The sequence below is a fragment of the Myotis yumanensis genome, unplaced genomic scaffold (genome assembly GCF_028538775.1).
Source record: "Myotis yumanensis isolate MYYU_CA2020_CCGP unplaced genomic scaffold, mMyoYum1.0.hap1 SCAF_16, whole genome shotgun sequence".
Taxonomy (NCBI): domain Eukaryota; kingdom Metazoa; phylum Chordata; class Mammalia; order Chiroptera; family Vespertilionidae; genus Myotis; species Myotis yumanensis.
In genome coordinates, this window is record NW_027223767.1 from 30,134,925 (window position 1) to 30,149,406 (window position 14,482).

Genomic DNA, 14,482 nt, shown 5'->3' on the forward strand with positions numbered 1-14,482 from the left:
TCAAAAGCATTTTCGTGTTCGTCTTAGGGGAGCCAAAAAGTTCCAGGATGGAGGGATTTATTTTGCCTTCATAAATAGAGAATCAAAGCCTTAAAACTAGGCCCTACCCGGTTTGGCTCAGTGGATAGAGTGTCAACCTGCAGACCTCAGCCTGCAGACCAAAAGGTCCCAGGTTCGATTCCGGTCAAAGGCACAGACCCGGGATTCGAGCTCAATCCCCAGTACGGGGTGTACAGGAGGCAGCCAATCCATGATCCTCTCTCATCATTGATGCTTCAGTCTCTCTCTCCCTCTCCCTTCCTCTCTGAAATCAATAAAAATATATTTTTTTTAAAAAATGAGGCAAAACTAATCTTTTTGTGTGAGAGAAGGAAACTGACTCAGGATAAAACACTAGTTCAAATCTTGCCTGGGAAAGGCATCTTCCCAGCACTAAGCTACTCCACCATCAATTCATCTAGTGACTTTTGACATGCCAGTACCTAAATAGCAAAATCTCTAGAGAAGCCATTGTATGCCTCTCTTCTTTCTTTCTTCCCCTTCCTCCGTCTTTCCTTCAGTCAGTTCAGTGACTCAGCAGCACAAATAGATGCATCCCTCTGGATTCAAGCTTGTTACCCAGGAGGCAGGTTTCCAGAACAGCTCTAGTTAGTGAGGAGGAGCTGGGCATGTTCATGGATTTTAGGAACCAAGCCTACCATGAAGAATCATATCCTCATCAGTGAAGAGGGGGCGGGGGTAGGACTAACATAGACTGTGTTCAGTGTGAGGCATGTATAAAGATCTAGAGATTAAGGAAAGTAGGACAAAGTGCTGAATTCAGCATGATCACTTAGTGACTACACATAGGCCTGTGGGTAGGGAGGTGCTTCATACCTTCACAGTGGACGTGTAGGCTTCTATATGCCTCTACCAAAAAGGAAGAAAGGAAAAAAAAAAAAAAAGCAAGCAACTTGAAGGTATTATTTTCTAAACCAGCACAGTCCAATAGAACTTTCTGATACAAAGATTCTTTCTGTGATAGAAACGTTACGTATTTGCACGGCCCAGTACGGAATCCCCTAGGCTCATGCGGCCTTTGAGCACTTGAAATGTGGGCTGTGACTGTATTTTTAATTTTAAAAGCTGTATTTTTAATTTTAAAAGCTTACTTATCAATTTTAGGGAGAGATCTGTTCTTCTACTTCTCTATGCATTCATTGGTTGATTCTTGTATGTGCCCTGATCTAACCTGCAAACTTAGCATATTGGAATGATGCTTTAACCAACTGAGCTACCTGGCCACAGCAATTTAAATTCATTTTAATCCATTTAAATTTCAATAGCCACATGAGGCTAGTGGCCACCTTCCTGGATAGCAATTACTTGACTAGAAATAGGTATCTTTATAGGTGTTAACGATCTTTATAGAAACATCTCAGAGGTCATCTGCCACAAGAGTAAGACTTGTCTACGCCTCGGGAGGTGTGGGGGTTCCTGACTGTATCTAAATAAGCAGCGTTTTAGAGTGATGCAGCTTCTACCCAGAATGAGAGCTGATCTGATTAGACACAGTAAATAGAGGGTGGAAACTGCTACTCTGCTTGGCTTCTGATTTCTGCCTTTCCAAAAATAGTCTCCTTAATTGCTTAGGCTCCTTGGATTCATCAGACCTTTATGGGTCCCTGAGAAAGAAGAGCTGCATCTTCCATGTGTATCATTGCCTCTGGTTAACAAATTGACCGCAGCTTTGATAGATCTGTCAGAATTGGGGAACAGCTGTGATCAGGCTCCTCCGACTACAGAAGTTTGCCATCAGGTCCTGTTGGTCACAGGTGTCTCAAGGCCCTGCTTGCTGATGTCTGTAACTCCAGAACATATGCCATCCATTGCCAACTAAAATGCAATATGGCGTCCCTCCAGAGAAGTTAAGTCTTTAAACTATTGTCCTTTGGCACATTTGAAAGGGACACAGGACACCAGGTATTTGGGAGGAAACTATAAATGTGGAAAAGATAAAAGAACTAGGAGATAGAAGTCCCCAAACACATTTCATCTACTACAGAAATTGGCTAAGGCTGTGTTATAAGATGTAATATACCACCTCATATAGCTATCATAAGGACTAAATTGTATTAATGTAAAATATTTTAAACTTCTATTTTTAGAGTATTTATAATTCTCATAAAATTTATTTTACATTAATATGCAAGTGTCACATTACCAGAGAGGGTGTCCAAATGCATCACCCATAATTTTACTACTTAACAAACAACAGTTAGCTTTGTTCTGATCTTTTTACTATGCATGATTTTAGTTTTCTTTACATAGTGACATAGTTTTGTAACCTGACTGCAAGCTTCCTGGGCAAGGCATTGTATAAGAGACTATTACAATATGTCTAGGATAACTAGGTCATTTAGTATGTATCTGTCTCTGAAATTTTCTGCCCTTAATTCAACCCTGGGGCTGTGGCAATGATGCAGTGATGAGAATTCCAATGTAAATAAGATCCTTGAAAATGCACATCTGCCTGTTTTAACATTTGCTCTGTGTCTTTCAGATTTTCGTGTCCCCTCTGCGAGACTTTACCATGATGTGAATTGTGTGGTACAGGAAAACAAAGTGCTTGCTTATACCTGGCTGGGGTTAAATGAAAATATCAAAGGTCCCATGGGAAGGAAGGGAGGTGCCAAGTGGTTAATATACCTTATGCCATTTAATCTTCATCAAACCCCGTCAGGAAGTATTATCAAGCACACTTTACACAGAAGAGTTGAGAAACTTGCTCAAGGTTGTATTATTATTATGGAGCAGAACAAGCATTAGCACTTAGGTCTTTCCAGTGTTGTGCTGGTGAACAAGAAAGTATATAAACTCTTAACGTAAAAAGGAAAAGAGAGGGGTTTTAAAAAACTTACAACTAGGATATATTCATGTATTCTTTACAAATTGTTTTTAAAGAAAGGGGAAATGAAGAAATATTTCCCCCATGAGTTAGTCACCTCTGGTAGTAACAATACCAGCAATGTTAAGAGACCAAACTTTTAAGGGCATCCTAGGTAATTAATGCCACTTTGCATAATCTCCTACACCAGAGGGGAAAAAACCTGGTCCTACTGAAAGGGAGTAAATGCCCATGTCAGTCCAAGAGCCTATGTACTTCCCCTCTAGTTAGAAATTGCTACCACTCAAAGTCTCTGACTATGCAAATGAAAGAGTGGAATATGAATGCGGGTAGGTAGTAGAGGTTCCCGCATGGTTTAGGAGGCAACATCTAACCTACTGCATTGCTCATCTGCTCTCTGCTTTGCCAAATAGTAGCAAATCTGTGTTACAGCAAGTTAAGACACCTCAAATGATTCCCCTCCACCCCAAGATGTGTATATTATTGCTATAAACATACCAAAAGTGTCTCCAGAGCCCTGGAACAATACATCCTGCATGCTAATCAGGGGTATCTGCTTTCACCAGAGGGAGCTCCCAGGCCCCTATATCCACCCCACCTTGCCCCATCTGCTGGAAATTCATGGCTTGCCTTTTTCCTTCTCCTAGTTTCCATGGAGACCCAACAGTTTACTTTTTACCCCCCCCACTCCCCCCCCCCCCCCCCCCCACTTTAAGCCATGGTTATTTTTAACTCTAAAACTCTGAGCCAGGTCACAGCTTGGATCTGGTAGATGCAATGACATCTATAGCCACTCTTCTCTGCAGCAGACGCCTTCTTTTCTGCAGTTGCTGGGGGTGGAAGGCACTCTGGGAGATGTTGCTCTCAAAAGGGTTTTGGTTTGCATCATGAAGTTAAAACTATGCTGACTTAGATCTGACAGCTGTCCTGAATCTGAACCCATGTAAACCCAAAACCAGGCAAAGATTTTCTTGTGTGTGTGGTGGGGGTGGGGGAGTGTCAGGTTGCCAGTTAAGATTGACGTTGCTGTCACCTCCTACCTGTGGCTAGCGATTAGACAAATGTCCTTTGGTAAAAACATCAAAGTGCTCTCCTTTAGGCAAAAAATAAGGGCTCTCTTGCCGAAGCCGGTTTGGCTCAGTGGATAGAGCGTCGGCCTGCGGACTCAAAGGTCCCAGGTTTGATTCTGGTCAAGGGCACGTACCTGGGTTGCGGGCACATCCCCAGTAGGGGATGTGCAGGGGGCGGCTGATCGATGTTTCTCTCTCATCGATGTTTCTAACTATCTCTCTCCCTTCCTCTCTGTAGAAAATCAATAAGATATATTAAAAAAAAAAAATAAGGGCTCTGGCTCCTGCCTCTAGTACGGTGGCTTTTTCTGCTGCAGCTTGACCATGGTTTAAAAGAGGCTCCTAACAGGATACTATACGAAAATCTCTTCCACCTCTCCAAAGCCGACAAATTCCCAAGGGAACACTGCTGCCCTCTCCTCCTCTACCAAAACTCAAACCAGCCTCCCCATCTCCCATCTCCCATCTCTAAGGTACCTGGTACTTGGGGAACTAGTGTCTGTTCATGGTATTTCTGAACTTTTCACTTTCTTTAAATTATTTTTTAAACCTGTTAAATTACCCTGAAAATTGCCCTTTTCATGTTAGACATCCGACCATTGGAAACTGAAATATAAATATCAGACACTTATCCCAACTTAAAAATCCGTTTTCTTATAAGGGATGTTGATTGGGAACATTAAAATCAAGCTCCAGCCCCGTTGGTGTGGCTCAGTGGCTGAGCGTGGACCCATGAACCAGGAGGTCACCGTTTGATTCCCAGTCAGGGTACATGCCCAGGTTGTGGGCCAATCTCCAGTAGGGGGTGTGCAGGAGGCAGCCGATCAATGATTCTCATCATTGATGTTTCTATCTCCCTCTCCCTCACCCTTCCTCCCTGAAATCAACTTTAAAAAAATTTTAAAAAAGGAATGCCTCCTAAAAAATATATCAAGCTCCATAGTACAGATGCCATTAATTTTTTTTATTTCTTAATATATATTTTATGTTTTCAAGGAATCCTCTAAATGAAGGGTGATAATAAGGGGATAATCCAAATCAGTTACTATTGTTTAATGGAAGAAAAGAGAAGGTTAGGCCATTGCAAATAATTCCAGAAACAGGGAGTATACTTGGCAGACAGCTCTCCAAGGAGAAGAGATGCATTAGAAGTGTCAGGAGTTGGCACTTAGCTTTCAGGTCACTATTGAATAAGGGTGGTAAGATGACAGCATTTCAGCACTTGCGCTTCAATTAGGAAAAAGTGTTGATTTCTTAAAACGATGAGGTGTTCTCCTTTTGACACTTTCTAAGATGCTACTTCTGTTCAACATAACTCTGGACCAGTGTAGGTTGATTAGCAAACCCCACCTGGAAGTTTTCTGCCACGTAAGACCCAAGGACTGAGCAAGCTGGGAAAACAAAAAAGTGTTACTTGGTTAAGAAGGAAAGAGTAATTCAACCAAATTAGTTTGATGCCATTCCCTGGGCTCCAAAGTAGAATACAAGTGCATCAGACTTAATTATCCAGTCCTGAAAGACATAAAACAAGTCTGTGCTGGCAAAGATTAACGACAGGATTTTTTCAAAACAAGGATGTATGGTGATATTCAAGTTTTTCTGAATCCTTCAGTTTGGGATTTTAAACCATTTAAGGGTTACTTTCTGCATTCTTAGCTCAACTTCCTTATTCCTACTCTTAACAGGGAAGGGGCCGAATACACAATGCATACCAAGCAAGTAACTCAGAGTGACAAAGGCATTTTAATGTCAGATGCAAGCCATTCATCCTTTCCTTAAATACCTGGGTCTCTTGACTGGAAGCCTGGTTGGTCAACTCAAAGGGCAGTTCATGTTTTCATCCCAGCACATCTTATCTGATAGAAGCCAAAGCACCAGGCAAACACTCAACAGAACTCCATTCGATTTAGAAACAGGCTTTCCAGACTTCTCAGAAATTATTCATGTCCCCCAATCACCCTCCCCCCCACCTCAAAAGTAGCACACTAACACTCAGCCCTGATGCATGTTTCATGGAAAGGCTTAGGTTCCAAAATATTCCCTAAATGCTCTTCACTATTGTTCTCACTCCCAAATTAAATGCCTATGTCAGCATGACCATTACTATCCTATTCAGGCTGCTCTGGCCTTGCTTGTACTCGGAGACCCTACTCAGTTTCACTCAGAAGAGCTGGTTATTAGGTCTGATTGAAGAGAAATCCTTTGTCTTGGCCCAGCTACCTCTTCTACACAAGGCAAGGCAGAGTCCCACTGTCCCAGAGATGATCCCCTTGGCAGATCAGGGAAGGGTTAACCACATCTGGTCTAAGCACATTGGACAGGAAAGCCAAGCTTCCAATTCAGCACCTCTTGAATCAAACTTCAGAAATTTAGACATAAAAACCCAGGTACACCCAAGTAGTGGAAAAGCTTTCTGTGTTAACAATAATAAAGTATGTATGTAGAAGGCATCCACAAAGATCCTTAAAAATGGATGAACCATGTTCCAAAATATGACACTCTTGCCTGGAGGCCAGGGGAAAAGTGTTGTGGAGTTAATGTAAACAAGTTTTTTTCCAAGCTTCTCTTTGTAATTTAGGACTCTGATTGTTCATATTGGACATTTTAGTTCTTTTTTTAATATTGATTCTAGAGAGAGGGAGAGAAACATCTATGAGTTGGCTCCTGAATGCACCCCAACTGGGGAATGAGCCCACAATCTGGGTATGTGCCCTGACCAGGAATCAAACTTGGTCCTTCTGTGTACAGGATGACTCTCCAACTGACTGAGCCACATAGGCCAGGGCCATTCTAGTTCTTTCATTACACATCTACCTATTTCTAAAGCTGGAATGACTTACCAACTGGAATTTTGTTGTTTTTGATGTCATTGGTCTTCTCCTTTTAGCTAACCACAAGCTGGTGATTTCATTACTAAAAACTGGACAGCTTGTTCTTAACTCTCAGCAAGAACTGGTTAATTACCTACTGAGTTCAGATTTTAAATGGGTTAAAGGATGAAAACTAGAGTCCACGAAGGGATAAACCACAAATAGTTGGTCTCAAGAGAGACAGTCTCGGCCTTTAAGCACAGGAAAAGGGTCATTACAGGGAAAGAAATTTGTTCTCCCTTCCCAGCCCCGGCAGGAAAGATATGCCTAAAATGTCAGCAGAAACCTTTAATGTTAGATTGCAATAAAAATCCCTAACGGTAAAAAGTCTTTATTCATGTTGAGATTCAGAGTAAACTGTTCCTCTCTGAGATGATCTGGACTGAGACCTCTGTTTAATGTGGCTGGAAATCCTCTGAAATGCCCTTTAGTAAAAGGAAGGTCCTTCCTTTGGTGATATGAACATGGAAGAAAATAATGTACTTAACCGAGCTAACATCAAATATGTTAGCAAATGCTTTTCTATTATAAGTGCATCGAAGTAGAGACTTAGTGACCCCTTTCAAGAGCACTCATCACCTAAAATATGGCTTGTTCTTTGAGAAACCCTCTAGGGATTCTAGGTCTTAAGTTTTGCAAAGTTGGGTTTACCAAAACAAAAATAGTAATAATCCTACTTTCTAAAATCCAGTTATTTGAAATTACAGCCTTATTTTTCTATCACTATTTTCAACTCTGCTGTTTTTCCTCATCAAATCTGCTGATTCCCAAATCAGTTTTTCAGAGTTCAACTGATTCCAAGGTTTCTACCAGACTGTCCTATCATCCTCCCACTCCTAACTACCACAGCTGCCCCTTGTGTCCTAGACAACCAAATCTCTTGGCACCATTTTCCTTACTCCCACTGCTGCCTCCATATCACCCTCCACCCACTATGTCTGGAACAGTCCCCCACTTCCATCTGCGAAATTACCTCTTTCCTCCTGATCTTATCATTGCCCCAAAAGCTCACCTCTCCCAGGAAGCCTTCCTTCACCAAGATTGAGGACTCTTCAGATTATTACATATGTCACCTGACATTGATGTCCAATGCATTCCGAGTTTTTGGAACCAGAATTGCCTTTCAGGGATAAGACACAATCCCTTCATAAGCAACTGAGAACAAAGTGGTAGTAGAATACATTTTCCTAAGAGAGACGCGTATGCAAAGAAAAGAGACCATTTCCATAAGCCACCCTTTTTACATATTGAAGTCTTTAATTATTTTAATTCCTTCAGATCCTCAGAGTTTCCTTGTCACTTGTAACCCCCTAGATGAAGTCTATTATCAAGCTACATGCATATTTACATCAAAAAGTCTGAGCAGACACTTCCAACAAAGCATATAATATTTTAATTAGATATTTTGAATGTTGAAAGAATCAGCGACTAGAGGTAATTTGTGCAAATTCTAAAGTTATTTCTATATACAACCTTCCTTCTATTAGAAATGGGATAACCATGACTCTGAGTTTGGCGTCTGATTCTACAGAAAGTTTTGAGGACCAAGTTTCAGATGTGGTGGAGTTACTCACCCTCATATCTACTGAGTTCCATATATGACTCTGCTTTACTTTTGTTTTAAAAGTAGCTTTTATTGCAGGCTAGCCATTCCCCATTAAGAAATTAAGGTTCAGGTCACAGTGGAGGATAGTTGCATCATCTCCATCCTCAGGGGCCTGGTATCCTGGGAAACCCAGGGTACGAACAGGGTGAGTCCAGGACACACATGTTAGGAGAGACAGTGCAGTATGATGAGGCAGGCATCCAGCACCCTAAGTGTGCTTTAGCTACCAGAATATTTGACACCACAAATTGAGCAGCAAAACATTTTAATCTATTAATTCTAAAAATAATCGAGACATTTTATATCTGATGCCACCTCCTCAAAAGTCGACTGCAGGTTAGACAGACTGCAAAGTACAAAACCAGACATTCAAATTAAAGATGCAGTTTGGGACAAGACCATGATGAGATTTTCCTCCCTTTTGCTCATAAACAAAGAATCCTCAGAAGGAAAGAGAAAGCTTTCTCATGGTCCATAACCTTTCTCTTACTGTAAATCTGTCTGTATTGTTTGAAGGCAAAACAGATAACGAGAAAACCAACCATTCAAATACAAGAGTCTGAGCTGGACCCATGGGACTGAAGACTGGTTTAGTTCTATTTCTACCGACACCATGACGTGAGGTACTATGGTTCTTGTTTTAGTTACAAGAGGTGCTAGGAATGAATGCCCACTCACGTTTAATAATAGCACATCTAGCATATAACTCTGCGGCACAATACCAACAGCAGGAGTGTTTTAAAGCAGGGCAGAGAATAAAGTAGACATTCTTACAGTTTAAGGTTTCCTTTGTTCTTTCCCCTTGTTTTACAATGAGAATTCAGCTCAAGAATATCCATACTGTCCTTTGGTCCAACACATTCCAAACCTGTGATTTCAGATCTCAAGCCCTGAAGGCCTCAGGCTTTAGTGATGTATCCTTCCCGAATAAGGAAATCATAGATTTTCCGGGTTTTGTTCACGTCTATCTTGATGAGCGCTCTTGCCTGTGCCAGTCTCAAGCCTCCTTGCTTGTTACATTCGTTCAATAGAGCAGATTTGTATTCTAAATAGGCTCCAGGGACCAACCTCACCATCTGACAGAGCTGTAAGACATGGCATATTTAATAAACATTAACATCTATCATTCTCATAATTTAATCCAGCAGGTATAGACAAAACAAAATTTAAGAAGTGACATCAACCTCCAACTATTTATAGGAGCTGTTGGGTGGCTGGACTACATTCCTTTTAGTCTCTTCTTTGGAGGGAATACTCACTAAAGAGAGACACTCAGGAAGAGAAAGCCAGGAAGTGATGCTGGGAGAGCCTTTAGTAGGTGTTGGCGGGGTAGAGGCCCAGCACATTCCAACACAGCCAGTCAGGGAAGAGCCACAAGGCTCAGTGGGGTGGCGGTGCAGATACTTGGGTTCCCAAGTGTGAATCACATTATTTTTAGTATGGTCCCTGCTTTTATGATTACATTTCCTACTTTGGGAGGGAGAGGAGATATAGAGATCTTGTTAAAAGAGGACACTTTTTAGCTGCTAAAATTTTAGAAAGCCGGCTCATTCCAGTTTACTTGCCCTTATCCAGCAATGAGCCGTCTAAGGTCACCGTGTTGTGGGTAAAGATAAAAAATGCTTAAAACTCCAGGCTATTCAATACTTGGATCCAAATGGCCTGTGACCTTTTTTTAGCAATACTTGGATATAACATATTACTAAACTAATCTTTACTATTCCTAGTGGATATAATAAAAGACTAATACCAGCCCCTTCTCCTAGACCAGTGATGGCAAACCTATGACACGTGTGTCAGAGGTGACACGCAAACTCATTTTTTTGGTTGATTTTTCTTTGTTAAATGGCATTTAAATATAAAAAATAAATATCAAAAATATAAGTCTTTGTTTTACTATGGTTGCAAATATCAAAAAATTTCTATATGTGACACGGCACCAGAGTTAAGTTAGGGTTTTTCAAAACGCTGACACGCCGAGCTCAAAAGGTTTGCCATCACTGACCTAGGCCCTTCTTTACTATCTGACCTGAATTAATGGTACAAAGTGGCAGATGGGACACTGATCTTGGAACTGTAAAAGGAGCATGTGAGGAACAAAAGAGGAATCCCTTTTCTAGAATGGACTTTAGAGCCAAAAACACTTGATGATGACTCTTTTGAGGCTGGGTGTAAATTTTAGAAACAGCCAAAAGTAACATGAAGACAAGTCTGATGATTATAATGGAAAGGAAAAGTGAATCATGCCATTTTAAAATCAAAAATAATGTGTGACTATATATGATAAAAATTTCCTTTCTTTATGCTTATAAACGTGGTATGGAGACAATTCCAAAAATCTTTTAAGAGATAGTGGTACTGTTGGAAAAAGTGTAGAACTCAAAGTGACCATTCTAATAGGAAGTAACCATTTCATATATATGTTATTTTAGGTTTATAAAAATTAATTTCATTTACTTTAAAGCATTTAGTATAGTATTTGGTACAAGGTAAATGCTCAGTAAATGACAGTTGCTATTTACATTTATACATCATATGCTCTTCTCCCAGAAGGCAAATGAGGGCAAGGTGATAGGGAAAGGAGTCCTTTGAAACCTGCTGAGGTTAGCTCTGTAGCGCACAGCCTTCGGGGATGGACTAGAACTGTAAGCCTTCAGGGATGGACTAGAACTCTACATGTCATTAGCTAAGCAGAGCAAAATGGGTATGATCCTGTAATGGCAATTCAATGATTTCTCAGCCTCTTTCCTCTAGCGCCCCTTTTTTTGTTACCTCCTTTTCTTTTTCGTTCAGCTTCTCTGTGCCAGGGAGGCCCGTGAGGTTCAAGGGTGGTGCACTTCGTCTCCCTACAGACACAGACAGAAAAGGGCATATATGTCATAGAAGTGACAAGTCCTCAGTTGGAAAATATAACAAAGTTCAGCCAGGCCAGTTAGGCACAAGATCCTTATAGCCAGCTGTAGGAAATCTCCACCAGTCCCCTCAGGCGCCAGTGTAATTAGCAACACAGGCTCCACAATGTTTACTTGAAAATAACAACGCTAATTTGTGTGCCTGGCTGGCGTGCCTCAGTGGTTGAGCGTCAATCTATGAACCAGGAGGTCACGGTTCGATTCCCAGTCAGGACACCTATCTGGGTTGCGGGCTCAATCCCCACTAGGGGGCGTGCAGGAGGCAGCCTATTTATGATTCTCTTTCATCAATGATGTTTCCATATCTCTTTTCTCCCTTCCTCTCTGAAATCAATAAAAATATATTTTAAAAATAAATAAAATACTCACATAATCACACATAGCAGAGCATCAAATATGACTACTTACTATAGCAGTTACTACCCATTTCTTCTGAACCCAATAGGAGATTCAAAAATCTAAAGCCCCCCCCCCCCCCCAAAAAGGGGGACATCTGCAATACTTTTAATAAAGATAAATTTAAAATTAAAAAAAAAATAAAATCTAAAGCCCAGAGCTCATCTAGTTAAGAAAGGTCACACACTACCTGCCTTGACAGCTGATGAATGGAAATAACAACTCTGCAGGAGACATTTCCTAATCCTTGCCACTCTGCCAGCAGTACAAGGCAAACATGGTAATTAACCAAGTACCATTTGCCTTCAGATCAAAGGCAGACTGTTAGGCCAGCAAAAGGCCCTTGTTATTTATTATGTGCGGGAATATCTGTTCCTTCCAAAGCAGCCCTATTTACCGGAAAGATCCACAGAGAGAAACAATGAGCTATTATATGGCAAAGTAGAGGCTGAGGTGAACCCACATACCTGAGAAAGAAACCTAAGTATGAAGACACTGCCCAGAATGGGAAGCTTGATGTACAAAATTTTTTGGTTTTGTTTTGAAAGTTTATTTGAGATTAGTGTTAAGCTGGGGATGGGTAGACTGAGTTAAGCAGAAGAAAGTGTTGATAGAATAATATAAGTTTTATGGGTGTTGTCATTTAGGTGTGGAGAGAAAGGGAAGGGACTGTTAAGAGGCTGCTGTGCTAGAAAACAAGCTTCTTTGTAAAATTAACAAAGGGGATAAGGGCTTCTCCACAACCTAGATATAGGGGGTGAAGAGGGCTAATACCAGCCCAAGAAGCAAGAAAGAATCAGTGAACGCAGATGGTTCAGAAACACAAACACCAATGTTGCATGGTCATGTTAGTTCTTATTTATTTTATTTATTTATTTATTCTTTGTTTATTTATTTATTTATTTGTGTTTGTTTGTTTGAGAGAAAGAGGGGAGGAGGGGAGAGAAACTTTTTAAGTCTCCAACTTAAAAAGAAAGCCTTGCATTTCTGGCAAGTAACATGCCTCTTTGCTCATATAGGACACACACCTTTATTTTCTCCCCTTTGAGACAAACCTCAAAATCTGTGGTTAGATACAACCACAGAAAACTAACTGCCCACAGACATTGGTAAAATAAAGAAACCACCTCTTTGGAGTTATTCTTCCCTGCCTCTGTACTCTAATCCTGAGGCTAGTCTCTATCTGGCCTTGAAGATTCTGAAAACTTGCTGATGTTTATAAATTGGGACAACACATAATTACCATTATTCTGTCTAAGCACCAATTCCACAAAAGGGGGGAGAGACTGTTGGGTCAACACAATCTCTAGAATGAAAACTTATCAAGACTTGCTCTAGCTTGAAAAGTAATTACCTGAATTCGAAGCCATTGAAACAGAAGGACTCAGGCCGGAATCACTACGATGAAGAAGAGGAATTTGAATTTATGTCACACCAGAGAAGGCAGTTTCCAAAAGCACATGTGGGTCTGGCTGCTATTTATCAGGCCGGTTACTTTGAAGAGAGGTAATGAGATAGACTGCACATGTTTTACAGGTTATCCCACTGTACTAACCAGGAAAAGACATCTGTTCTGGGAGGGAAATCACTTGGATGTGTTAAGAGCTCTGAGCCCAGAACATCTCGGAGACCATTCATGGGAAAAGATAGGAACATGCTTCTCTAATGGAAAGTATACTAGTACATATGGAGGGAGAGAGGAGACATGGGTAGAGGGAAGTTACTTATTTTAAAAAATAAAATCAAAGTAGCAAAGAAGGATTGTAGGAGGCCAGTTATGTTTCTCAAAACTGTCATACTGCCTTGTTTCTGAGAGAGACTCCTAACATTTTCTGAATTCTTCCAGCTACCTGATTATTACTACTCTGCCATGGGTAGGTGCCCATGGAAATGCCTGAAAATACGTGTAAAGGCCAAAAGGATGCTCCTCCACCCTGGACCAAGTGCTCACATGTCGGCCTGCCGGCGGAGCCACTGCTGGCAAGCACTACTGTCCTGGATGTACTGGAGGACTTCGGAGAGCATGGTGCGTTTAAGGCGCTCCTCCTCTCGCGTCTTCTTAAGGTGATCATAGGTTCTGGCACCTGGAGGTGTAAAACAACCACAACTGCAATAATAATGCAGAACTAAGAAGGGCTTCCTAACTGACCAGCAAACGGCTTGTCTTTTTTTGGTTTCTTTGCAAAACTGCTTCCACAATTAGTTTTCCAAAAGCAAAGTAGATTTCTCCTACTTTAAAATCCCTTTTTATATTAAGAAATTAAAATATTTTTATTCCTTTTTTTACCTTTAAGAAATTTTGAGGGGGGGGGAACCCAAAACAAAAAAGTACTAAGAAAATAAGATGATTCATCTTTCCACCCCCAAAAATAATTAACATTCAATATTGTCATATTTGCTTCCTGTTCTATTTTTCTATCTATATATTTTTCAGTCACACAAGTGCTATAAGCAAACATTCTTCCTTAAAGAGCAATCAGTATTACAAATAAAAACAAGCCTTCACTGACCAGTACTGTTCCTTTCCCCTCTGTCCCAGAGGCAGCCAGTATCAGATAACCAAGCCCTGGTATCAGAGTTTTTACATGCACCATGGGGCTAAACAAAAGTTGTGTGATGTTTTATACTTGTTAACAAAGGTATATAGATGCCAAAATGCCACACCACTGGATTTCAAACTATGTTCCACGGAGCCCCCTAGTCCCATGAACGTCCATCAGGGCTTACATGAAGAGCAAGGG

The 14,482-nt window shown here is 40.9% G+C and overlaps 1 protein-coding gene across 5 annotated transcripts in view; it reads right to left on the reverse strand.

Annotated features, from left to right (window-relative positions):
- Positions 1-4,938: 4,938 nt before the first annotated feature.
- TADA2A (transcriptional adaptor 2A) overlaps positions 4,939-14,482 on the reverse strand; it is a 44,182-nt gene continuing 34,638 nt past the window's right edge. For 3 of the 5 annotated variants that reach the window (XM_070393882.1, XM_070393881.1, XM_070393879.1), the window contains 4 exons: positions 13,693-13,825; positions 13,096-13,139; positions 11,206-11,279; positions 9,201-9,518 (listed from right to left, as the gene is read on the reverse strand). In XM_070393882.1, the coding sequence (XP_070249983.1) occupies positions 9,333-9,518; positions 11,206-11,279; positions 13,096-13,139; positions 13,693-13,825 (437 nt within the window). In that variant the 3' untranslated portion in view covers positions 9,201-9,332. Of the gene's footprint in view, positions 5,349-9,200; positions 9,519-11,205; positions 11,280-13,095; positions 13,140-13,692; positions 13,826-14,482 lie in introns of those variants that run through there. The other 2 variants (XR_011468397.1, XM_070393880.1) reach the window with 2 other exon arrangements.